The sequence below is a fragment of the Canis lupus genome, chromosome 27, assembly GCF_048164855.1.
Source record: "Canis lupus baileyi chromosome 27, mCanLup2.hap1, whole genome shotgun sequence".
NCBI classification, from domain to species: domain Eukaryota; kingdom Metazoa; phylum Chordata; class Mammalia; order Carnivora; family Canidae; genus Canis; species Canis lupus.
Genome location: NC_132864.1, coordinates 7241132 through 7267784, shown reverse-complemented (window position 1 = coordinate 7267784; position 26653 = coordinate 7241132). Strand labels below are relative to the sequence as shown.

General features: G+C 45.6%; 1 protein-coding gene across 19 annotated transcripts in view; it reads left to right on the top strand.

Annotated features, from left to right (window-relative positions):
* The first annotated feature begins 17 nt into the window (after positions 1-17).
* The window catches only part of EP400 (E1A binding protein p400), a 102870-nt gene continuing 76234 nt past the window's right edge, over positions 18-26653 (top strand). For 7 of the 19 annotated variants that reach the window (XM_072802072.1, XM_072802071.1, XM_072802081.1 and 4 more), the window contains exons 1-6: positions 29-156; positions 8397-8550; positions 9303-9355; positions 11199-12562; positions 14123-14233; positions 26482-26572. In XM_072802072.1, the coding sequence (XP_072658173.1) occupies positions 11234-12562; positions 14123-14233; positions 26482-26572 (1531 nt within the window). In that variant the 5' untranslated portion in view covers positions 29-156; positions 8397-8550; positions 9303-9355; positions 11199-11233. Of the gene's footprint in view, positions 157-8396; positions 8551-9302; positions 9356-11198; positions 12563-14122; positions 14234-26481; positions 26573-26653 lie in introns of those variants that run through there. The other 12 variants (XM_072802083.1, XM_072802080.1, XM_072802074.1 and 9 more) reach the window with 9 other exon arrangements.

Sequence of the window (26653 nt, the reverse complement as noted above, 5' to 3'; positions counted from 1 at the left end):
ACGCCTCTCGCGACGTCACTTCCGGCTCGCGGCCGCGGGCGCGCCGCTGCTTCCTCTGTCCGTGGCCCCGGATGCGCCGACCGGAGCGGCCCCGCCTCGACCCCCGCCCCCAGCCCTCGGCCCGAAGCGGCGGGACTGTGGTCCAGGCCCAGGCAGGTGCGGGCACGGGGTGGCGGGAGCGGGAGCGGGCGGGGGTCGGCGTCGGCGTCGGCGTCGGGGTCGGGAATCGCGTGGCCTGCGTCCCCGGCCCTTCCCCCACCAAGCCCGGGGCGCGTAGTTGGGGGCCCGCCGGCGTGGGGGGCGCTGCCGGGAGTGGGGGGGTTGGCGCCGGGGGGAGGTGGCGTCGAAGTCTGGGCTCTGCCGGGGGTGGGCGGGGGACCCCGGGGCTGGGAGGGCCGCCGGCGCGGGGACGCGGCCCGCGGTGGTGCGGCCGCGGGTGGGGGGCGGAGACGCGGCGACGCGGAGAGGCGGCCCCCGGACCCCAGCGCCGGGAGGGGGCGGCCCTCCGACCCCCGCTGTGGGCAGGCGGTGGGGCCCGCCTGGCTCTTTATTTTGGTCTGGCCCTCGGCTCTGCGTCGCCGGTCCTTCGGCAGGGTAGGCATCCCCACTGCATTGGTCCCCCGGCACGGGTGCCACCTCCGCGGGTGCGGGAACAGATTCAGAGGGAAAGGGACGTGTCCAGGCCGACCGACGAGGGGCAGCTGGGGGAAGGCAGACCCAGCTCGTCCTGACGCGGCTGTGTCCTGACGGTCGCGAAGTCAGCATGTGCGGGGGGCCCCGCCGCCGGCCTAGCCCCTTTGCCCCCCTCGTACCTCCCGGTGGGCGCCGGCCTTCTCTCGCCCCCAGCACTCGTCCACAGAGATCTGTCGTCCCTCGGTCTTTGCTCCCGTCACTGTTGGTGGACAAGGACGGCGCGGTGGAATGCTAGTAGTGCTTTCTTCCTGCTGTTGTAGGTGTTGGAGTCTTTGTGTATTTTCTGGTTAATTTTTGAAGTTATATATGCAATAAAATGGTTTTGGTAACTTTTTTTTAGTGGAACCAATAAAACAGATGTGCTCCCTGAATGGTTGCCAGAAATGCAGAAATTTTTTTGAAACTAAATCATTCTACCACACAAAGATTAGCACAGTTAATGTTTTTACAGTCTCTTGTTCTATTCATGTGATTTTTCTTGTTTCTTTCTCTTTCCTTCCTTCTTTTCTTTTTTTTCTTTCTTTCCTTCTTTCTTTTTAAAGATTTTATTTATTAATGAGAGACACAGAGAGAGAGGCAGAGACACAAGCAGAGGGAGAAGCAGGGTCCCCACTAGGAGCCTGATGCGGAACTCGATCCGAGGACCCCAGGATCACACCCTGAGCCAAAGGCAGGTGCTCAACCACGGAGCTACCCAGGCATCCCCATGTAATTTTTCTTTTATAATTGAGATTGTATAATGTAATTTTATGTGTTTTTAAAAACAGTATGATCACATGTTGTGAAGTCTGGTACAATAATTGCTGTTAGCACTGTAGTATCTGCAAACCATTATTTACTTTCTTCTATCGGACCCACAATTTCTTGCCTACTGTAGGCCATGGCTTTAATATTCATGTCTTATTTTCAGTTTATCTTCTTTCCGAAGTATTTTTTTAAAGATGTTATTATTTATTAGTGAGAGAGACAGAGAGAGGCAGAGACACAGGCAGAGGCAAAAACGGGCTCCTTGCGGGGAGCCTGATGCGGGGCTCAATCTCAGGACCCCAGGATCACGACCTGAGCCGAAGGCAGATGCTCAACCACTGAGCCACCCAGGTGCCCCTCTCTAAAGTATTCTTACTGACATACAAATCCTCCACTTAGCCTTTCTAGGTCTTTAGCTTCCTTTTATACCGAGTTAGAAAAAAATCATGTGCTCCGTGTCACCATTTTCTCCTCACATTTCCCTTGAACCAACTTCAGTTAAACTTTTGACCCCACCTCTGAAAACCACTTCTCTTGGGGTCATCAATGCTGTTATATTGCCAAGGCCACCCATGGCTTCCTTGAAACATTATCTCCTTATGGCACTGAGATACCACACTATTGGTTCTCCTTTTACTTTGCTGGATGCTCCCTCTAGTTTCTGTGCTGGTTCCTTATGCTCTCCTTTCCCTGTAAGTATAAGTATTCTAATGCCTCAGAGCAGTCCTCAGACCTCTCTGGTCTGTACACCCAGGTGATCTCATCCTGTGTCATGACTGTAGGTCACATGTCAACATATCCTGAACGTGTATCTCCCAGCTGGATCTTCCTGTTCCAAGTTACAAATCTTACTTTAACTTGTGTGGAATCTGCTGCTTACACTCTGTTGCATTTCACTTGGACACAGCTCCATGTTTGTAGTTGCTCAGGTCAGAACTGTCCTGTGTCAACACTTTCAAAACCAGATTTAGACCTGACTGCTCCTCAGTGTCTTCTCATCTATGGCTGCCCTTCACTCCCCCTCCCCACCCATCTTTTACCTGGGTTATTCCAATGCCCTCCTCCCAGCTCTACCTGTTCACCCTATCTCTTCTGCACTTGAATCTCAACACAGCAGCTGGCTGATGTTTTTAAAACAAATCACGTTGTGCACTTCTTTGCCCAAAGCTCTCCATAGTTCTTATCTCCGGAAAAAAACAAAGTCTTTAAGGCAATTTATGAAGCCCTTCAGGACCAGGTCCTTACTGCCCCTGTTACCTCATGTCCCTGCACCCCAGTCCTCATCCCCTGGCTCAGTCACACCTGGCTCAGGGCCTGGGCACACCCTGGCTGTGTGTGGAATGTTGGGTCCTACATGCCATGGTCTGACTCTCTTCAAAAGCCCCTCTTCAGAGAGGCTGTAGAACTCGACACCTTGCCCACATTACTCACTGTCTCTACCTCATCTTGCCACAGCTCTGCCATTGCACTTCCTGTGTATCACTTGACTGCCCTCCTTCTGGGGGCGGAAACCATGCTGTGTTCACTCTTGTGTCCCCAGTGCTTCAAAATAGTGCCTGATGGAGTAAGTGCTCAATAAATATTGAGTAAATATAACAATGAACAAATTATTTTCTAAAGCAGGTGGATTTTTTTTTTAAGATTTTATTTATTTGAGAGAGAGTGAGCATGAAAGAGAGCAAGAAAGAGCCCGAGTGGTGTGGGAGGAGGGGGAGAAGTAGGCTCCCCACTGAGCAGGGAGCCCGAGGTGGGGCTTGATCCCAGGACCCCAAGATCATGACCTGAGCTGAAGGCAGGCGTTTCACCTACCGAGCCACCCAGGTCCCCTGAAGCAGGTGGATTTGGTAGGGACCTAGGCATACAGGGATAATCAATGATTCTAGGGGATGCTGAAGAATAAAATTCACATGCTTAGAAGAGGGAAGCTGGCTCTCCCAAGAGGAAGACCCGTGCCGGAGGTGAGGAGGTGAGGTTTGACGTGGTTGGCGATGAAAGGGAGTCAGCTTGGAGGGTGGGAAGCCATTCAAGGAAGGGGGCAGTCTCTAGACCTTGCGTTCCACATGAGGTTGGGCGTGGTTTCTCCACCTGCATCATCTGTGGGGCCTGCCATGGATTCTCTCTGTCCATCCCCCCTCCATGTTTATGTCTCAGTACACCTCTTGGGTGGGAGGAAAGCTGCTCTTCCCTAGCAGGGGTTTGTGGCTGCGCAGCACTGGAACTGGGTCTTCCAGTGCCTGAAATTTTGTGGTCCCACTGTGGAGGTAGTCTCTACTTGGCTGGTCTGCTCCTTTCTTGGGAGCCTCGTGCTAGTGGCTTTGATCCTCAGCCACCTGGAGAGGGACCATGTGCCCACTGCCTTCAGGAGTCACCTCTGGGCAGAGCATCTGTCCTTTGTGCCTGTATTCTCAGCTCCACCTCCCCGTGGTTCTTTATTTCTAGTCAGTGGAAATTTTTATCTTGTTTTGGTGCATTATTGTAGAAATAAATTTTAAAAGTAATTTGTGTACTGAGTAAAGGGAAGGCCTTTGCATAACCTCACGTTACTTAGCTTTTTTTTTTTTTTTAACTTTACACGTCATAGTATTCACTTTTCTTGGTATAGAATTCTGAGAATATTGATAGACATTGTGTAATTTCTATGACAATCAGGATTCAGAACAGCTTGGGTGGCTTGGTCAGTTAAGCATCCAACTCTTGATTTCAGCTTAGGTCTGATCTCAGGGTCGTGAGATCAAGCCCCATAATGGGTTACTTGCTCTGCAGGGATCTGCTTGAGATTCCTTCCTTCTCACTCTCTTCTCACTCATGCACACTCTCACTCTCTCTAAAAATGCCAATCTTGGGCAGCCTGGGTGGCTCAGTGGTTTAGTGCCATCTTCGGCCCAGGTTGTAATCCTGGAGACCCAGGATTGAGTCCCATGTTGGGCTCCCTGCATGGAGCCTGCTTCTCCCTCTGCCTGTGTCTCTGCTTCTCTCTCTCTCTCTCTCTCTCTCTCTCTCTGTGTCTCTTATGAATAAATAAAATCTCAAAAAAATAATTAAAAATAATTAAAAATAAAAATGCCAGTTTCTTCACCCCCAACAATTCCCTAGCACCCTCACTGTCCTGAGCTCCTCCCTCTCTACAGCCACTGATCTGTCACTGTGTTTTCTGTCTTTTCTGGGATGTCAATTAAAGGAACTCCATGTGGAGCTTCTTTTATTGAACATAATGCTTTTGAGCTTCATCCAGGTTGCTGCTTGTACCAAGAGCTTGTTTCCTTGTGCTGCTGGGTGTGCTGCAATCGAACCAGTCCCCTGTTGTTTCTGGTCCTCTGATACAAGCGATGCCTGAGTGACTCACATTGTGTGCTGTCCAGGCAGTCCACAGGAGCTCCTCTTTGCTCTTTCTCCCAGTTCCTAACTTCCTGATTAGGCTAACTGATTCAGTTTGCACTTTTCCAGGTCTCTTTCTGCACGTTAGAAGCTGCATTCTCCGTGATGGTGCTGGAAATTCCCCAGGGGCTGGAAATTGGTTCTAAGGAGGAGGGTGAAAAAATCTTAGATGTGACAGTGATTTGTAGCCTCCCAAAGCGAGGTCTGTGCTATGGTTGTGGTAATAAAACTTCACAGAGTGTGAGGGGGGATTAGGAGAGAAGGATCTAAACAGACCTCTTACGGCTGTGGGTAAAAAGTTGAGAAACACAGCAGTACAGGGATGTTAGGGGCTTGCAGCTTTATGGCTATGTCTGAGGAAGCCCTGCTTTACTTTCTCTTGACTCATCCTCTGCAGCTGAGATACAGTCCGCCTGTCTGGTAGTACAGGGCTCTCTGTTCTGTCAGGTTAAGGACCTGCCCCCACCACCACGACAGCAAAGTCTCAGCATCATAGCCGGTTAAGCTAGAAGAGACATGGAGACCTCAGTGCCAGTTTCTGCACTGTGGCACTGCCACAGAGCACGTGGCACAGTGAAACCCACAGAGTTTTAAACTCAGTTTGGCCCAGTTCATGTCATTTGGAATGTACATATTTTAGGAATGAGCATGGAGCCTGCCTGATGTACTCTGAGGGGAGAAGAATGTGTATTTTGTTGGTAAATGGGACTTTTTTTGCACCCTTTAATTTGTTAAGGAATGTTTGGTATTGCTCTCTCATGTGGAAAATATTTTTTCCTGTAACTTTTTTAAAGTTTTTAAATATTTTATTTTTTAATATTTTTAAAGATCATTCATTCATTCATTCATTCATTCATGAGAGGCACAGAGAGAGAGAGGCAGAGACATAGGCAGAGGGAGAAGCAGGCTCCATGCAGGAAGCACGATGTGAGACTCCATCCTGGGACTCCAGGATCATCACATCCTGGGCCGAAGGCAGACATTCAACAGCTGAGCCACCAAAGCGTCCCTATGAGTTCCTTTTTTGTAAAAGTAAGCAGCTATTTACAGGATATCGGTGTTTGTAGACTGTTGTAGTGAACATAACTAGGAGATACATTTTTGTGGGAAAAAAATTAAGTATATAACAGATTTATGTACATATCCTTTTTTTTTTGTAGAAAACAATGCAGGCAAGATGTATCTATTTATACATCTGCCTATCTTTTCCTTTTAGCAAGGGTAGTATCCCACATAGAATCTTCTGTGTTTTATTTGACTTCATGTGACATTTCTGGAAATTGCTCTGTACGAGTTCACAGAGAGCTTTCTTATTTGTACAGCTGCGTAGAGCTCCATTGAGTGGATATACCAAATAAAGTCAACCAGTCTGTGAAATGTGGATGTGTAGTTTATTTTTATTTTAAAGATTTTTTATTTATTCATTCATGAGAGACACAGGGAGAGAGAGAGAGAGTGAGGCAGAGACACAGGCAGAGGGAGAAGCAGGCTCCATGCAGGGAGACGGACATGGGACTTGATCCCAGGTCTCCAGGATCAGGCCCTGGGCTGAAGGTGGCACTAAACTGCCGAGCCCAATTATTTTTAATGTGTGTGTTTACAAATAATGCTGTAGTGACTGAACTCTGCTTATGTGTTTTTGTACCAGAGGTGGCTATTCAGGGTGAGTTTGTAGTGGAACTGCAGGGTCCAGCATGTGGACAAGCACATGCGGTTTTATGAAGTGGTGCCAGGTCCTTGGGTCGGGTCGGACAGCACTATAGCAGAGCTGAGTGGACCTGACTTCTCCCAGCCTCACCAGCAGTATGTCTGGCTTCTGAATTGTGCGTTCTGATAGATGCAAAATGGCATTCCAGTTTAGTTTTAATTGCAATTCTTTTATTAAGAGAGATGATTTATAAGTTAATATGCTTGAAAGAATTCAACTTCAGGTCTTGGAGTTCTACTTTGTTTTACTGATTTCTCTAACAGGAAATGTCATTTCGTAAGTGAGGTCTGGGAGTGAGCGACTGAGTCGCATTTAGCCTGTTGCTTGTGAGCAGCCTTGTAGAGATACTTTGTTGGTTCATGAGGGCCAAATCTGCGCTCTGGGTTTTGCATAGACCAGAGTTACGGACTGTCTCTGACACTTCCATGTCTGCCTCTGTGTGTTTCCTCACGGCCTGCTGGGGTTCTTTGGGCCATGAGCTGTGTACTGGACGCGGGTGGTATGGATGTGCAGAAGCACTTCCCTGTGGTGACAGCAGTGGCCCTGTGTGATGAACAGTGCCCAGGCCTTGCCTTTGGCTTCGAGGGTGCCCCATGACTATGGTGACAACATTGCAAAACTCCCTGAAGCAGGGGAGACGGTCCTGGCTGGGTCTGGGGAAGTGTGGGGGCAGAGAGGGGGGTGAGTTTGGGAAGGGAGCAAGGCTCATGGCCTGAGCTCCCTACTTGGTGAGGGGGAATAAGAGAGCTCCTGATCCCTAGCTGCCTGATCTGGCAGCTCCTAGATAGGACACCAGGAATGGTGGGTGGGCAGCAGCAGCAATTTGAGGCTTCAGCAGTGGGGCTGAGAGCAGCTGCTGGGGGTGTCCAGTCTCTCAAGCCATCCATCCCTCCCTCTCATGGGTTCTTTTTTTTTTCTTTTCTTTTTTTTTTTTTTTAATTTTTAAATTTATTTATGATAGTCACCGAGAGAGAGAGAGAGAGAGAGGTAGAGACACAGGCAGAGGGAGAAGCAGGCTCCATGCACCGGGAGCCCGACGTGGGATTCGATCCCGGGTCTCCAGGATCGCACCCTGGGCCAAAGGCAGGCGTTAAACCGCTGCGCCACCCAGGGATCCCCCTCTCATGGGTTCTGACCCAGGGACCCCTGCCCTGCACAGAACAGGGCCCAGATAGTGTTCCTTAGAGTGGCATTTTCCTGGCATCTGGAAGTGCCCCTTTATGATGTCATTGTCGCCCTGACAGAGCAGCAGCAGGGATGTGGGCCTGTGGCTGGCATCCTGCTGCCAGTGGCACTAGGGAGCATTGCACACAGTGACCTGAGGGCCTGCACACTGCCTCTTGCCAGGCTGCATCCATGCTGTACCACGGTGCCCCAACCTAAGCCTCATCCTGAGCAGTACCTGCGTGGGACTGTGAGCTTAAGGGTTGGCTCCAGCTCTTTCTGATGGGCCTTGAAAGTAGAAACAGCTACTACCAAAAAAAATTGTTTCGCCATTGGTGGTAGTTTTGCTTTCCATTGGGTTGGCTGTGGCACATATTTAGGGAATGCTGCTTTAGATAAGCAGTTTCTTTATATCATTGTTGATTGGGTTTATTTCTCTACCTGACTATAAGCTCACTGAGGTCAGGATTTACTTTAAAAAGTTGAGGTATAATTTACTTTAAAAAGTTGAGGTATAATGTTCAAAGTTCATGCTTTAGCGTGTGACCCTGTGACTTTGGACAAACACATTAGTAACCACTTTCACACATTTAGTGGAGGAGTGGGTCCACCCCCCAGATTCTCTCTGCTGCTCCTGAGTCAGCCCCTCCCCCATCTCCAGCCCTCGGCATCTGTCTAATCTCTGTCCCTCTGGTTTTGCCTGTTCCAGAATATCATGTCATGTCAGTGACCTGCGCTGTGTGATCCTTGCGTCTGGCTCTGCTCCTTGGCATCTTGCAACTCATCGTGGTGTGGGTGCTTGGTAGCTTGGTAGCTTGGTCCTCATATCGCCAAGGAGTGCTCTATCCCTTCTCCAGGTGAAGGTCAGTATTCATATTTTGATATATTTCAGTGGCTAGCTATTTAATTTATATCTTTAACAGAGTAGTGGCTATATCATATAATTGGTATCCTGCTTCTTTCGTGGTAATATGTCTGCACATTTTTCATTTTTATTAGAGCCTCCATCTAGAACTTGGGCACTGGATAGTTCCAGTTACTTTTTTTTTTGAACTCTTACTGTATTCTGCAATAAACATTTTTATGCACAATTTAAAAAAAATAGGTGAATTTCCTCAGGAGAGATTTCCAGAGCTAGTCTTACTAGGTCAAAGGTAATGGGTCAGGTGGGTTGCTTCTGCTTTCCCAGCACTGTTGCCCACCTTGTCAGGCATGTCCTGGCCTCTGAGCTCTTTGAGATCTCTGCTCTGTGTCCCTATCTGCCTCTCAACCCTCCACTAGATGTGGGGTTGGCAGGGTGCCAGTCGTGTGATATAGTATCTTGGCTAAGTGGATCTGGGAGATATTTATTTCAGTCTGTATTACTTTATAAGTGGTGAAGTTGGACATTTCCCTTCCAGCTAGTTAAATAGATGTTTTTCTTTTGTAAACTGTCTCTTGTCCTTAATTCATTTTTCTGTGGGATTTCAGTGATTTCCACTTTATATGAGTACTTTCTATAGTGTAGTGATAGCCCCATCATAACTACCCCAAATAGTCATGATTTTGATGATTTATTTTTGAATTTTAAACATTTTAAAATTTTGCATGTCTTCAAATCCATCTGTCTTTTCAGATACAACTTTACTGTTTTAAGTTTAGGAACTTGAATTCCCCTTCAGAGCTCTAGTAAGTATTCATTTTTGTATTCTCTGTGTATTTCTATTTTGACTCTTTTACGATTGGTGTAAAACTTGGGATGTTACCTTATGAAAATGCTTCATTTATTTTGGTGAATGATTTGTGGTGAGAATTGAAATAGGATTTTCACTCTGTCAGTGGTCATGACATATTTCCTCCTAAGTCTTAGCTTCCCCTGGTTTTGTGAATTGTTATATGTGAGCGAGCTCATTTATGGCTTTTGTTCTCTCTCTTTGCTCACTTTTGATGTTGTGAGAATGTATTCTAAGGAAATAATCCTAAATATGCCCTTGTGTTTATCACATTTGTTCTATTTTTGTGCCAGTTCCACACATGTCTCCTCATAATGCTTGTTTACAAAGCTCAGGAGCAAGAGCTCGTTCTGAAAGCAGGAGGTGTGCTGAGGCCGTGATCTCCTGTTAGACATATGTGTTGCAGCTTGCCTGTGATCTTGGACTCTCTTTAGCAATAGCCTTCAGAGCAGAAAGTACCTTTTCTGTTGTTTAAATAGGCACCAATTTTCGTGTTTTCCCAACCTTTACTGGCATACCCATACATTCTGTAGCTTCTAATTCTGCATACCATCTATCTTGGCCAGGGTTCCACGTGTAGATGTATTTTTGCGTTGTAACTTTTATAGCTTCTGGTTTCTGATGTTTTTACCCCTGTCCTCTGAGATAATTTGTGATGCCCTGTGGATGACGAGGTAATGCCCTGTGGATGACGAGACCGGCCCTATTGCTTGTTTTGAGGGGCAGGGTGGAAGGAACACCAAGAAATGGGGAGCTCAGTGTGTCGGTTAAGACTTGAGAATTTCCAGTGGTGAAAGGCTATTTCTGTGCCTGTGACCCTGTTGTAGTGGGGAGCAGACACCTGGAGCAGGGGGCTTTGGAGGACATCATGTCCCCAGTGGGGTCATATCCCTCGCAGACACTGAGACTCTAGCTGGATCTGACTTGGGAGCATTCTGGGGTCCTGAGAGCTGACCCCCAGCACATGTCTTCTACTCTCCCAGTACCTCCCTGGTCCTCTGCACAAAGCTGTTTGGGCTAGGAGCCCCTTTGAAGCTGTGGTACCAGCTCCAGAGAGTTTGCATATGTCTGAGGGAGACTCTCCCAGAGCATGGGCCCAAGTCCCGCCATTCTTCCTCTCTCTCTGAAGTTTGAGGTGCCTTCTTGTTTTGTCCTGGCTTCTACAACAGGTCTAAGGTGAGGCTCTGGCCCCCAGGCCTGGGCCCTCTCCTTCAGGAGCTTAGGATCTGAAATGAAATGGTTGCTCTCTGTGTTTGCAGTTGATGTAGCCCAGAAGTTGATGGGGTGTTCTGTTCTGGTGATAGGGTGATGGCAGTAGACCGCAGACAGCTGATGCAGTCACTGACTGCCTGGCGTTGAGCAGGGGGCTGTCCTTCTACCAGGAGAGACAGGCAGACAGCCCTCCCGCATGTGGAAATGGAGAGGAACCACTAGCTAGGAGGCGGCTTCTGGGAAGAAATGTGTTGGGCACAAGTGCCAGTGCCAGGTTCAGATCCTGCCTGGCCTTGAGCTAGCAATGCTGGTTACTTTCCATGGTAGTTAACTGGGATTATCCACCTGCAGGTCCCAGCAGTGACCCAGAAGGACCTGTCCCTCATCTGTGTTGAGGGACATTGTCTTTAGTGCCATCTCTTTCATGGCTTGATAAGAATTAATAAGACTCATTTGCATCAGATGCCCCTGGGAACATACCAGACTATCTCTCCAGTGCTGCTAAATGGTACTTGTAGTAAGTGCTGATCAGATGCAGATGCTTACATTTGTCTTCAAGTAACTTGATATTAACTTTGATTTTTCAGGAGAACGTTAAGTTGGATTAAAAAGGGGGGCGATAATGCACCATGGCAGCGGCCCTCAGAGTGTCCAGCACCAGCTGCAGAGGTCTAGGGCCTTCACCAGCAGCGAAGGAGAAGAGCAGCAGGCCCACCCAAATCCTCCCCAGTCCCCTGCCACGCCCTTTGCGCCATCGGCCAGCCCGTCTGCACCTCAGTCTCCTGGTTACCAAGTTCAGCAGTTGATGAACAGGAGTCCCGTGACTGGGCAGAACGTGAACATCGCCCTACAGAGCGTCGGACCCGTGGTGGGAGGAAACCCACAGATCACGCTCGCTCCTCTGCCACTCCCCAGCCCTACTTCTCCAGGTTTCCAGTTCAGCGCCCAGCAGAGGCGCTTTGAGCATGGGTCTCCATCGTACATCCAGGTCACCTCGCCACTGTCCCAACAGGTGCAGACTCAGAGCCCCACCCAGCCTAGTCCTGGGCCAGGGCCGGGCCTGCAGAGCATGCGGACAGGCACCCCTGGCCCTGGCCTGGGCCTTTGCAGCAGCAGTCCCACCGGGGGCTTTGTGGACGCCAGCGTGCTAGTGAGGCAGATGAGCTTGAGCCCGTCTAGTGGCGGTCACTTTGTGTTTCAGGAGAGCTCGGGCCTTGCCCAGATGGCTCCAGGTACCCAGGTGCAGCTGCAGCACACAGGGGCTCCCATCGCGGTCCGAGAACGGAGACTGTCACAGCCCCATGCACAGTCTGGGGGCACCGTCCACCACCTGGGACCACAGAGTCCTGCGGCTGCAGGTGCAGCCAGCCTGCAGCCCCTGGCCAGCCCTGGTCACATCACCACAGCGAGCTTGCCACCCCAGATCAGCAGCATCATCCAGGGCCAGCTGGTCCAGCAGCAGCAGGTGCTGCAGGGGCCGCCACTGACCAGACCCCTGCTGCCTGGGGTCGGGGTTGGGGTTGGGGGGGCCTCGGCCTTTGGGATGACGTCCCCACCACCCCCCACCAGCCCCTCCAGGACTGCGGTGCCCCCGGGCCTCTCCAGCCTTCCTCTCACATCTGCGGGGAGTGCAGGGGTACGAAAGGCCCCTAAGAAGTTGGAGGAGATCCCCCCAGCATCTCAGGAGCTGGCCCAGATGAGGAAGCAGTGCCTGGAGTACCATTACAGAGAAATGGAGGCGCTAAAGGAGGCCTTCAGGGAGTACTTGGTCGAACTGTTCTTCCTGCAGCACCTTCAAGGGAACATGATGGACTTCCTGGCTTTCAAGAAGAAGCACTATGCTCCGTTGCAAGCTTATCTTAGGCAGAATGATTTGGATCTGGAAGAGGAGGAGGAGGAAGAGGAGGAAGAAGAGGAGGAGGAAGAAAAGTCTGAGGTTATCAATGATGAGGTGAGAAATAGCACTTTAATTAGAGTACCATGCTATGCAAATTTGAGTCTAGGCAACTGTAAATAAAACATAGCCTTTGAGCCTGGGATGTTTCTAGGATGTGGTTTCATGAGGATTTGATCCAGAAGTAAAATTGAAGATGTGTTTTGCTCTTTCCCTGCATGGTGGGAAGGAGCTGCTCTGGACATTGGGAAGAAGATGCAGGATGACCCTGTGAGCAGTGCTGGTCCAGGCCTGCACATGTTCTTGCAGAGCAAGGTCATCTAGTTTCTGAAGGCTGGCCTGGCATGACCCAGCCATCTCCCGTAGTCAGTTGTGGGTCTTGTCCAGCTCTGAGGCTGGAGATGTGGATGCCTTCTGGCTACTTGCATAGATTTTGCATTTTACCTACACTGGTCTACCATTAAAAATACCACAAATGTTTTTAAACAAGGGGTTTGAATCAGTAACTGTACAGTATAACAGTCATGATTTCACATCACCAGGTAGGTCTGTATGGTGTCTTCATGATGAAGATACCATTGTTATAGCAAAGCTTGGAGAATTTTTCAATTTTTAGATGTAAAAGTCTTCAATTTGAGGTTTTTTAAACTCATGTATGCAAATACCTATTGAGTGATATTTAACATAGAATTTTTTATAGGGAGTGAAATATTTTGGGGTGCTTGGAACAGGTCTTTCATAAATCCCCCTGAGTTTTATCAGTACCATAGTGATTCCTAAGATCCTTCTACTTGTATTTCCTGAAAGAGGAGCTAATGAAAACAGAGCAATGGTGAGAATGGTGAGGGATACTGTAACGCACTGTATTTTGTGCCATTGTGTTGTGTAGTGTACAGTATGTTGGTGGAGCTTATTTTGTTTTATGATACAGCTAAAGTAATTTGGCTCTTTGTCAGCTCTTCTCCTGCAAAGAAATCAGCCTTTGCTGAGCAAAAGCTGACCTCTTTGCTTTGCCGTCCTCATTGAGATTTCTGGACATATCTGTGTGGCTTTGCCATTTTGTGTTTTCTTTAACACCCTTTCCAGAAAGGACTATTTTTATTTTCTAAAAGGTCAATATGATTATTTTGAGGATTACACCTCTTTGCCATGAAACAGCGAAATTCAGTTCTCTGTATTTCAATGCTATCTGTAGGCTCCGTCCCCCTCATCTGTGCTAATGAGGAGGCATGACTCCCTTTTTTGCACCTTCCTACTGAGATAGACCCACACAACAGCAGGCAGTGGGGTGGCTGCTGTACAGATGGCCTGTGAGGGCACTAGGGCTTTGCTGCTCAGAGACTGCCTGCCGTTCCCTTGCTTACGGTTTGAAGTTGCAGAATCTGAGGATGTTGCACTGTGTTCAAATTGGAGTTCCTGTAAGATTCACACTAGAGTTAGGTCGTTCTGTTGTAAATCCACCGTAAGTCAGTTAGGTATCCTTTTACAAGATTTCATGCAAAAGCATTCCATTTTAAACACCAAACATCACTGAGCTATCAGCAATAAAATTCTGACAAAATTTTGAGCAGTCTTAAAAATTATGTTGCCTTTTTTTCTCAAAATATTTCCTCTCAGGTAAAGGTTGTGACAGGAAAGGATGGGCAGACTGGTACTCCCGTTGCTATAGCAACCCAGCTTCCGCCAAATGTTTCTGCTGCTTTTTCATCCCAGCAGCAACCGCTTCAGGTACTTTTCGATGGTTCTCAAATGTAGCCTCATCCCAAACTTCCCTTCATCCAGATATTTTAACCTTCAATTTTACTATTTGCTCTCCAACATTTTTTTCCAGAGCCCATTCCTTATTTTTTAAAAAATTAAAAAGTCTTCCTGTATATAAAAATGATAAAATTAAGTTGCATGAGTAAATGACAACACGGATCTTAATGCATTATTATTTTTTCTGTGTTGAGTGTGACGCAGTAGTAGCTTTAGCATGCATGTCACCTAATACAGTCTTGTTGAATGTGTACTCAGGATTCCTTGTGTGCTGTGTTTTAAATGTTGATTCTTTTTTGTGTCTTCTATCTGTATTTTTAAGAACAGTGCAAAACAGAACAAAAAAAAAAAAAGATTTAAGCAGCTAGTAACTTGGTATTTTCCGAACTGGAAGAAATGCTGAAGTCAGGACCTTAGGCCCCATTCAGGTGTCCACCAAGTAGAGACTGATTAGTGTGTTTGGAAACCAAATCACTCAGTGTTAACATCGGTGATGCCAAGAACCTGAAAGGATAGGTCAAATTCTCGCAATAGGGAATAATGGATGGTTCTTGGCTTCAGAGAGTAGTTTCATCTTTGTGGTGATACATTTTTTTAAAAAAACTTTTTTTTATTTTTAATTTTGCTATCATTTCAAACATATGTGAAAAGTTGCAAAAACAGTTTTCCAAAGAATTTCCTATGTGTCCTTTACCTGGATTCAGCAATGTGCACTCTTTGCCCCTCTGTAGTGTTTTCACTCTCTTGTATGTGTCTGCACACATATTTCCCCCGAACTGGGCAACCGGCAGTTGCGGGTACTGTGGCAGGCCCTTTTATGCTGATATTCAGCACATAGCAGGTGAGAGTGTTCTCTTACCCAGCACAGTACAAGTCATGTCAGGATTACAACTAAGCCAGGGGCTCATATGTGGTTTTTTGTCTTTTGCCCTGACGGCGTCCTTCATAGAGTTGACCTTTAAACAGTGTAGGGGCACCATCCCCACATGGTGGAACCTCCACATATAACTTTTGACCTCCCAAAACTTAAGTACTGTTAGCCTGCCGTTGACTGGAAGCCTTACTGATAACCTAGTCAGCACGTATTCTGTCTGTTACATGTTTTATATGCTGTATTCTTATAGTAAAGTGAGCTGGAAAGAAGGAAATCATAAAGAAGAAGAGAAAATACCTTTACTGTACCGTATGGGAAAAACATCTGTGCGTAAGTGGACCTGCACGGTTCAACCTTGCCTTGCTCAAGGGTCGGCCACAGTGTTTTTCCTGTAGTCTGGGGTCACCAGCTGTGCTTGGTTGTCATGCCTGGTTAGTCTTCTTTAATCTGGGCTGACTCCTTGGTCTTTCATGACCTTCACATTGTTTGAGTTTAGACTGCTTATTTTGTAGAATGTCCTTAGATACTGGATTGTGTGACATTTCCTTGTGTCTGACTTGGGCCATGTATTTTTGAGAGGAATACCACTGAAGTGACAGTGTGTGCAGCTCGCTGTGCCATAATAGGAAGCCATGAGATCAGTGGTCCTGCGACTGGTGATGCTCACCTTGACCACTTGTGAGACTGGGGTCCACCAGGCTTTTGTAGTGGAAGGTTCTTATTTTCTCTTTGGTAAATGATAAGCCATTTGGGGAAGATACTTTGAGACTATTTAAATAATCCAGTATCTCATTAAACTTTCAGCCACTAATTCCACCATTGGGACAGAATCCATTTTCACCTTAAAGATTGGGAAATGGATTTTTCTAGCCCAATCATCCCTAATGCATTTATTGATTGGCATTCCGCTGTTAACAGTGTGCTTTCCTTTTTCTCCGTTTATATATTCATATGTGGATTTGTTTTTCAGCCAGTGGGTAATGTCACTATAATACTATTTATTTACTTAGACTGACTCAATTCAGTAAAACTCACTCTTTTTTTGTCTGTAGTTCTGTTGAGTTTTGCCAAACCCATAGAGTTGTGTGGCCATCACTGTGGTCCAGAAACAGAGCTCTATCATCCTCCTGAATGAAATCTTTGCTCTCTGCCTCTGTGATTTTGCCTTTTCCGGAATGAAATCTAGGTGGATCCTGCAACATGTGGCTTCTGTCCCTGAGCGGCCACGCTGTGCCATTTACCATAGTCTTCTCTCTTTGCTAAGTAAGCAGTGTTCAATGGCATGAGTTCCTTGGTTTGTTTCTTCACTCATCCTTCGGAGGACACTTGGATTGTTTGCTTAGGGGTAAGGCTGCTGTCAGCATTCATATACAGTTTTGTGTGAACCTAGGCCTTTGTGTTGTGCGGGAACATGCCTTGGAGGCTGACTGCCCGCTTGTTTACTATCTGTATGTTCCATTTAGCAAGAAATTGTCAAAGTTGCTGCAGTGGCTGTGCCTTGCTGCACTCCTGCCGCCCCTTGGAGGGAAGGCCCTGCTGTGTCCTCCGTCTTCATCTCTAGTTGTCACAATATGCTTGCAGTGGTCGTGGTTTGGGGGCTCACTGGTGGTTCGTTGGTGTATGTTCTTTGGGAAAGTCTGAGTCCTATATGTCACTGTTAGATTTGAGAATTCTTTGTATGAATGCAAGTTTCTTGGCAGATACAAATTTGGAAATGTTTTTCTCCCATTCTAAAGCTTATCTTTCAAAAAAAACAAAGCTTATCTTTCTCTCTTACACTGTTTTTTCAGAGCAAATGTTTTATGTTTTGATGCAGTGTATTTTATCTTTTTTTTTTATAGTTTTTTTTTTTTTTTTTTTTTTTATAGATTGTGCTTTTGGCATCCTATCTAAAAACTCTTCACTTACCCCAAGGTCACAGAAACCTCCTGTATTTTCTTCTGGAAGTTGTATATTCTATGTTTTACATTTACCTCCATGATTCCCTTTGAGTCAGGTTTTGTATTACGTGGCAAACATGTAGATGTTCATTTTTCTGCATATTGATTTCCAGTTGTTTCAGCACCATTTTTTTTGCAGCACCATTTCTTAAAAAGACTGTTCCATTTCCCTTATATTGACCTTGCAACTTTGCTGAAAGTGAGCTGATTCCTGACTGTGTGGGTCTCTTTCTAGACTCTCCAGAATTCCCTTCATCTGTGTGTCTTGCTAACACCACAGTCTACATCACTGTAGCTTTGTAGTTAGTCTTGAAATCAATGTGAATTCAACCTTTTTTTTTTTTTTTAATTGTTTTGGTCATTCTAGTTCTTTTCCATTTTCATAGAAATTTTAGAATCTGTTCTGTCGATATCTATAGAATTTTGATTTAGATTACATTGAATCTGTTAACCAGTTTGGAGAGGAGTGGTAACTTGACAGTATTGAATCTTCCAGTCCAGGAATATGGTATATCTCTCCCTTTATTTTGGTTGTCCTTTTTTTTAAAAAAAAAAAAGATTATATTTATTTTTAAAGATTTTATTTATTTATTCATGAGAGAAAGAGAGAGGGAGAGGGAGAGAGACGCAGAGACACAGGCAAAGGGAGAACCAGGCACCATGCAGGGAGCCCGATGTGGGACTCCATCCCAGGACTCCAGGATCACGCCCTGGGCTGAAGGTGGTGCTAAACTGCTGAGCCACCCAGGCTGCCCAGATTTTATGTATTTATTCATGAGAGACACAGAGAAAGAGAATAGCAGAGACACAGGCAGAGGGAGAAGTAGGCTCCCCACGGGAAGACCAATGTGGGACTCGATCCTGGGACTCTGGGATCACATCCTGCACCAAAGGCAGATGCTCAACCGCTGAGCCACCCAGGTGTCCCAGTTTTGGTTGTCTTTGACCAAAGTTTCATCAATGTTTTTGTAGTTTTCAGATTGCCAATTTTGTACATATTTTGTTAGATATATGCTTGGGCGTTCCAGTTTTTCTCTGGTATTGTAAGTGGTAATTTTAAAAAAATGGAGATATTCATCATAGGTATTTAGGAATACAGGTGATTATTTGAATCTATACTCTGCAGTCTTGCTAAACTCATTTGTTAGTTTTAGGAGCATTTTTGTAGATTCCATGGGATTTTTCTACATAGAGAATCATGTCTGTCAAGAAAGCAAGTTTTATTTTTTCTTATCTAGAAGCCTTTTGTTTATTTTTATTTTTTGGCCTTATTGCACTGGCAAGGACTTCCAAATATGCTAAATGGAGTGGTCAGAATACTTATTCTTACTCATTCTCATGTTTTGCTGTCAGATATGATAGTAGCTACAGATTCTGTAGATGTCCTTTACTAGGTAAAAGAGATTTCTTTAATTCTAGTGTTATGAATGGGTATTGAATTTTGTCAAATGCCATTTCTGCATTTATTTGCATGATCATGTGATTTTTCGTCTTGGGCCTATAAGGCAGATGGGTTCTGTCACATGAGATATAATTTATTGGTGGGGAAGGCACAGATCCTAAGTGTTACAGTTTGTGGAATTTGTCAGGTGCCCGTGTAACCCACTCCCATCAGGTCTTGTGCCCCTGCCATCGCTATGCAGCAGCCTCATCCCCTTATCTTACAGTGTGTTTTGATGGTCAGATTACCTGTAATTTGACCCAATGTATTTAAGCTGATCCTCTTGCACTGTTTATGTTTCCTTGTCATTCTCTGAGCCCTTTCTTACTTGCTGGCACCTTTAAGGTTCATCTTGGGTATTCCTGAATCCAAACCAGAATTGGTCATTTTTGCAAGGGGCCTGGTCCCCTTTGGTGGTGAAGAATAATTTCAACCTGATATTCAGATGCTTCTTATGATGAGTTTGATGCAGTTGAATATAAGCTTTTTTACCTTTGAGATTGTGAGAACATTTCTTAGTAGGGCATCTTTCCTGAAATGCTTTGTGGAATGTAATGCACTACTGTGTTTCTAGACCACTTTAATAAGTATTTGCCTGAGGACAGTGGAATAGTGAAAGGCAAGGAGTGCCCATCAGCTTAAGAAACAGACGTGTGGCCTCCATGGTAACACAGATTAAACCACTGTGATTTGCCATCACACTTGCCAGATCACCAGAAACTAAATTGGGTGGAATCTGCTGATGTAGGTCAGTGGGAGTCTCATCGACTTTTGATGGAGGGTAGCTTGGAGATATTTGCAAACTTTTTGCATGACCTGGAAGAGGTGAGCATGGGCAGACCAGACCTTCTGTCTCGACAACGTGCTTTAAGAAATTCTTGAATGTCTCTGCTAGAAACCAGGTATAGTAGTGTTCCTAGTGGTGCTGGTTATAACTGGGAAGAACCAAATGTACACTGGCAAGGAGAACAGGTCAGTGGATGGTGCACATTCATACAGAAGAATGTTGATAAGAGCCATCAGTAGAGAAGAGGTGGTCACAGTGCCAAAATGTGTGGGTATGTCTGTGCTCAGCCACACCTTGTGGGACAGAGGACTTAATAGGGAATTCTCTAGGAAGCAAAGCTGGAGAAGATACTGTTTGGAGAGGAGTTTGTAGGTGATGGTATCATGAGATGTTCACATACCGCTCAGGTAGTGGGCACCTTCATGGTGCCCAGGGTCGGTGAGGCACAAGCTGCAGTCTGTTTCCTGAGCGTTGTGATGAGTGCTTTATTTTTATTTTTATTTTTTAAAGATTATTTGAGAGAGTGTGTGTAAGTGGGAGGGGCAGAAAGAGAGATTCTGAAGTAGACTCCCTGCTGAGCGTGGATTCCCAACGGAGGACTCCATCTCATGGCCCTGAGACCAGACCTGAGCCAAAATCAAGAGTCAGATGCTTAACCAACTGCACCACCCAGGTGCCACCCCAGGTGATTGCTTTATTTTTTATTTTTATTTTTTTTAAATTTTTATTTATTTATGATAGTCACAGAGAGAGAGAGAGAGAGAGAGAGAGAGAGAGAGGCAGAGACACAGGCAGAGGGAGAAGCAGGCTCCATGCACCGGGAGCCCGATGTGGGATTCGATCCCGGGTCCCCAGGATCGCGCCCTGGGCCAAACGCAGGCGCCAAACCACTGCACCACCCAGGGATCCCTGATTGCTTTATTATTACTCTTTTAAACTGTGTATTTATTTTTCTACTTTCCTTTTCCACATTTTTATATGGAGGATTTCAAACAGAAAAGTTGAACAGTGTGTTCAGTGAACAACTCTGTTCCACTATTTAAATTCTAATAATTTGGGAATTATGGGTGGCGCAGTGGTTTAGCGCCTGCCTTTGGCCTGGGTGGCACAGCGGTTTAGCGCCTGCCTTTGGCCCAGGGCGCGATCCTGGAGACCCAGGATCGAATCCCACGTCGGGCTCCCAGTGCATGGAGTCTGCTTCTCCCTCTGCCTATGTCTCTGCCTCTTTCTCTCTGTGTGTGTGACTATCATAAATAAATAAAAATTTAAAAAAATTTTAAAAAAATTCTAATAATTTTACCATGCATTTAAAATCACATACATGGGGCACCTGGGTGGCTCAGTCAGTGAGGCGTCTGCCTTCAGCTTAGGTCATGATTCCAGGGTCCTGGAACCGAGCCTTGCGTCGGGCTCCCTGCTCAGTGGGGAGTCTTCTTCTCCCTCTGCTGCTCCCCCACTTGTGTGTGCTCCCTTGCTCACTCTTTGTGTCAAATAAATGGACAAAATCTTTTAAAAAAAATCCCATACATATGTTTTTTGTTGTTGTTGTTGTTTTTTAATTTTTTTTTAATTCATTCATAAGAGACACACAGAGAGAGGCAGAGACACAGGCAGAGGGAGAAGCAGGCCCCCCGCAAGGAGCCTGGTATGGGACTTGATCCCAGATACCGGGATCACGCCCTGAGCCAAAGGCAGACTCCCAACCGCTGAGCCACCCAGGCATCCCTCCATACATATGTTTTATAATTTTCTTGGCATACATGATGATATAGTCCATAATCATATATTCAAGAGGCTAAAAGAGGAAGACCAAGGAGTCTCCAGTTTGAATTCTACATCTTTATTTTTATTTATTTATTTATTTTAATTCGTGAAAGAGATAGAGAGGCAGAGACACAGGCAGAGGGAGAAGCAGGCTCCATGCAGGGAGCCCGATGTGGGACTTGATCCCGGGTCTCCAGGATCACGCCCTGGGCTGAAGGCGGCATGAAACCGCTGAGCCACCCGGGCTGCCCAGTTGTAGAATTTTTTTTTTTTTTTAAGATTTTATTTATTTATTCATAAGAGAGACAGAGAGAAAGAGAGGTAGAGACACAGGCTGAGGGAGAAGCAGGCTCCATGCAGGGAGCCCAATGTGGGACTCGATCCCAGGTCTCCAGGATCACGGCCTGGGCTGAAGGCAGGTGCTAAACCACTGAGCCACCTGGGCTGCCCCAGTTGTAGAATTTTTATATTGACTAATCTGTATTGACTAACAAAATGCTAGAAATAATTTAAGAATTTTTGTATTACAGATAAGTTAATTTCTGTCTGTTCCCAGAGGATTTTGAGGTAGTGCTACTGAGTGCAGGGGTCCTATGTAAAATAATATGTGCCTACGTATACATACATATGAATATATGTTTATTTGTAAGAAAACTCATCATAAGTAGTGACTTTCAGTGATTTTTCTGTTAGAGAAAATGAATAGTTATCCATAATTCCATCCTTCTAATGCAAAGATTTTTGTTTTGTTTTATTTTGTTTTTAAGTCATCTCCACACTCAACATGGGGCCTGAACTGACAATCTTGAGATCGGGAGTCATGTGTTCCAGTGACTGAGCTAGCTGGGCACCCCAGAGATTTATATTTTATTTTTTATATTATATCTGTTTTGGTTGGCCGAGTATACTTTTTAAAAACGTATTTTCATTTAACAAATACTCCTTAGGTTTTATTCACTTTTATTTTTTTATTTTTTAATTTTATTCATTTATCCATGAGAGAAACAGAGAGAGAGAGCCAGAGACACAGGCAGTGGGAGAAGCAGGCTCCATGCAAGGAGCCCAATGTGGGACTCGATTCTAGGACTCGATCCCGGGACTCCAGGATCACACCCTGGGCCAAAGGCAGGTGTCAAACCGCTGAGCCACCCAGGGATCCCCGGTTTTATTCACTTTTAGCAATTCTCATTCTAGCAACTCCTAATCTGCCATCATTTTGTGGAACTGCAATTCAGTAAACTATTTTTCTAATTTTAGGTGATTTTTCTATTTAGAAAACACAGGAGTGGCATTAGTGAATCAAGGAAGTCTGTGTATCTTTATGGTACTTGCCATATATCATCACTTTGTTTTTAGCTAAAAGTGCTGGTAGAAATATACAAGTGGCCCCCCCGGTTTTATTTTGTCCTGGTCAGCATTGTTGAACCTTCTAAACAGTTTAAGACATATTCTCAGGATGAATTTCATTATTTGCCACCAGTTAAAGGGTTTTTATAAGAAACTAATTGGTAAAAAAAAAAAAAAGAAAGAAAGAAACTAATTAGTGCCTAATTAAGCTCTACAAATAAATACAGAATTCTTAGTTCATGTGTGTATTACTTCGCTTCTAAAAGCATTTGAGGGCAGCCCAGGTGGCTCAGCAGTTTAGCACCTGCCTTCAGCCCAGGGCCTGATCCTGGAGACCTGGGATCGAGTCCCACGTCAGGCTCCTTGCATGGAGCCTGCTTCTCTCTCTGCCTGTGTCTCTGCCTCTCTCTGTGTGTCTCTCATGAATAAATAAATAAATAAAATCTTTAAAAAAATAAAATAAATAAAAAAATAAAAGCATTTGAGGTGGTTTTCTACTAGAGTGCAGTTGTATACGACATAACTATTTTGTTATTTAGATTTTAAAAAGCATCCTCAGTGGAGATTATTTTTCGATGATTATCACATTAGAAGAAATGGATAATTGTAGCTCTATGACCTTACCCTGCTATTGGCTGTCTTATTCTTCTTACATGTGTTCATACTTTGTATATTGTTACGAGCTTGTGGGTATAGATTAGGCAGAGGTGGGCAGCTCAGTTTGTTGTAATAGGCATGCTATTACCATGAGTCCTTTTTCTGTTTCTGCTGTTCTGTTTTCCTGCCCCAAGGTGAGCCCAGGAGACCACCCGTAGAACCTTGAGCTGAGTTACGGTGCACTGTCCACTCCACAGCTATCCGCATTTGCAAGCCCTTCTGACCCCATTCTGACTGCACACCTAGCCTTATGAACCACAGGCCCAGTTAGTTTATAGTTGGTTTCTGGGTTGCTTTATTTAAATTGGGCAGAGGGGATCCCTGGGTGGCTTGGCCCCTGCCTTCAGCCCAGGGCGTGATCCTGGAGTCCCGGAATCAAGTCCCACATCAGGCTCCCTGCATAGAGCCTGCTTCTCCCTCTGCCTGTGTCTCTGCCTCTCTCTCTCTGTGTCTCTCATGAATAAATAAATAAAATCTTAAAGAAAGAAAGAAAGAGAGAAAGAAAGAAAGAAAGAAAGAAAGAAAGAAAGAAAGAAAGAAAGAAAGAAAGAAAAGAAAGAAAGCAAGCAAGCAAGCAAGCAGAAATTTATCCCCTGGTAACTGCTAGCTGTAATGACTGAATTTCTTTGTCTAGAATAACTTACATCTGTTCCTCATTCAGGTGGCAAGCTGTCTTCTGTGAGCTACACCCCCAGTTCTCTCAACTGTTCTTTTTTCCTGGTGTAGCTTTAGATTCCCTGTAAATTAGTAACACTGTCTTCCATGGATAAAGTCTGTTTCGGTATTCTCTCTTAAAGTGGTCACTTAGAATTCAGTTCCCATTAGAGAATCTCTATTTTCTGATGTTGAGTTGTTGGTTTTTTGTTTTTTTTTTTTTAATTGAAATCAAACTTGAATTTTATTTTTTTTAATTTTTTTTAAATTTTTTTTTTTTTAATTCATTTATGATAGTCACAGTGAGAGAGAGAGAGGCAGAGACATAGGCAGAGGGAGAAGCAGGCTCCATGTACTGGGAGCCCGATGTGGGATTCGATCCCGGGTTTCCAGGATTGCGCCCTGGGCCAAAGGCAGGCGCCAAACCGCTGCGCCACCCAGGGATCCCATCAAACTTGAATTTTAAAGGCCGCAGTATCTTTCCCAGTAGAATACTCATGAAGACAGTGTAAGGGAATAATTCTGAAGGTGAGAGTCAGGGCTGTGAGGAGGCCTAGAGAAGAGAGGCCAGCCCTCCCCCTTCTTGCCCTTGATGAGCGCAAGTTTATTTCAGTGGTGTCCAGAGTTTCGACATTTTCCTGTGGGTGACCAGTCCCCCAGCACTGTTTTAGGAAGACTTTCCATCCCCTTTTGGTGCTGTATGAGTGAGTGTCCCCTGGGCTTGGTGCAGCTCTTGTCATCTGCCCACGTGTATGCAGCACAGCACTGCCCTGCCCCGGTGGCCCAACTCTCTCCACAAGTGCCACTCTGTTCCTTTTCCTCTTCTCTCAACACTGTGTGTTCAGCTCACAGACCTCTGCTTCCTACTCTTGTATCCAGTGAATTTGTATTCCATAGAGTTTATTTTTCAGTTCTGGCATCTGCATTTGATTCTCTCAGTAGTTTCTTCTTTTTGGTCACGAATCTCTCTCGTTTTTTATTATACTATGTTTTCTTTATGTCCCCGGGCATACTTAGTAGACCCGTTGTAAAATCCTTGCTGCTAAATCCAGCATTTGGGTTGTGTGGATTTGTGTCCATGAACTGCTCTAAATATGGCTCATGTTTTCCTGTGGCTTTGTGCTTGGGAGAGATTCTGGGTGTCATGAATGAGAGAGATAGAGACTCTGGTTTCTGCAGTCTCCTGAAGAGTATTGATCGTTTCTGCTTTCATAATTAATTAATGTGATTGAATTTTAACTGTGAACTGTGTGTCCTGAGTCAGGGCACCTGAAATCTCAGTGTGGTTTTGTTGGCCTGGGCTTGGAGTCTTTGTGTACCTGCTTTAGGAGACAGAGATTAGGGAGAGAACTTGGAGCCTCCCTGTGTCCTGCCATGTCTGGGGTGAGTCCTCCTTCCTTTTGCTATGGTTTCACGCTCTCCATCCTAGTGGTCTTCAAGCCAGTGAGGTTGTGTGTCTGATTCTGAGCTGGTCCACATAGCACAGGCTGGGGCCTGCCCTCATGTCTTAAACCTCCGCTTGTTCCATTCTCTTCTTGCAGGCGTCCAGTCCAGTCCTCCAGAGTTTATGTCTGTCTAGAGTATGGGGAGTCTGATAGGAAGCAGTTGGCCATTACTGGACATAGAACCCTTTATCAGTTTCTTTTATTTTTTTTTAAAGTCTTTTGATTATAAAAGTAGGATGTGTTCATTGTAGAAGGTTTGGAAGATTTAGAAAAGTGCACACACACAAATAACTTACCTCTAATTCTGTCCCCAGATAACCACTGTTCATATACCATGTGCTTTTTTAAATCATTCTTTTCTTTCCTCCCTCCTTTACCCCCCCTCCTTCCTCCCTCCATCTTCACTGAACATACATAGTGGTGCTTACTTCTCCCTTGTCAATCACTGCACTTGCACTTGTCCCCATGGGGGACACCTGCAGCATGGCTGGTACTAGGGCATGGCCCCCGCAGCTCGGCAGCCCTCACAGACCCTTGTGGAGTACATACCCTGTGTAGGCATGTGTAACTGGCATTTCAGATGCTTGGCTAGGTAGAGTGGACAGAGTTGGATCATTCAAACAATTAGCAAATAATGATTGATAAACGTCATCCTTAGCATTTAGCAGCACTACAAGGATGGTACAGAGATGTAAAAGGTATGGGGCACCCAGACTTGGCTAGTTCCTGATTTTGTTTTCATTGAAACATTCTGAATCACCTGTATACATTTTACCCAGCTATGTAGGGTGCTAACTTGGAAAAGTCCACTGTGAAGACCCAATTGTATCAGATTTTTTGTATGTCAAGTAGAGTTTCGATGTCATTTTCCAAGAGGAAGAAATTTTCAACCTTTCTTGTTATTATTCAGCTTTTGTGTTTTTGGTGGGGGAGGGGGGTAAGTGATGACAGACAGCATGACTGCCAGGGAGGCTCAGATGTGGGATTGATGGTGTTTCCTACCACCAGCCAGTGCTCTGCCATTACTGTTGCTTTCTGAGGCATTGCAGATTATGTGCATTAATTATTCATTAATAGGAAACTCAGAATAAGATCTTTCACAAGTCCTTTTTTTCCCCTCCAGAGGTAAGTTAGAACTTTAAGTGCCTGATGATATGTGAACATATATTACATGCGTTGGGCAGATGACATTTCTCCAGTTAGAGAGTAGGGAGGCCAGTATGTGGATTAATTACGATAGTTTAGTTCATATCCATTCTTGTAAGGTACCTCCGTGATCAGAGTCTCATGTTTTCATTTTCTCTTTCAGCAGCAAGCTCTCACAGGGGCCCTTGTGGCAGGGGCCGGAAGTGCGGGAGAGACGGACCCCTTTAAGAGGCAGCAGGCGGGGACCCCAGCAGGTATGTTTTGGAGTACTGGCTCAGGTGGCTGGCCTGAGGGGACATACAGCATCGCAGCCACATGAACACTGGAGCACTTAG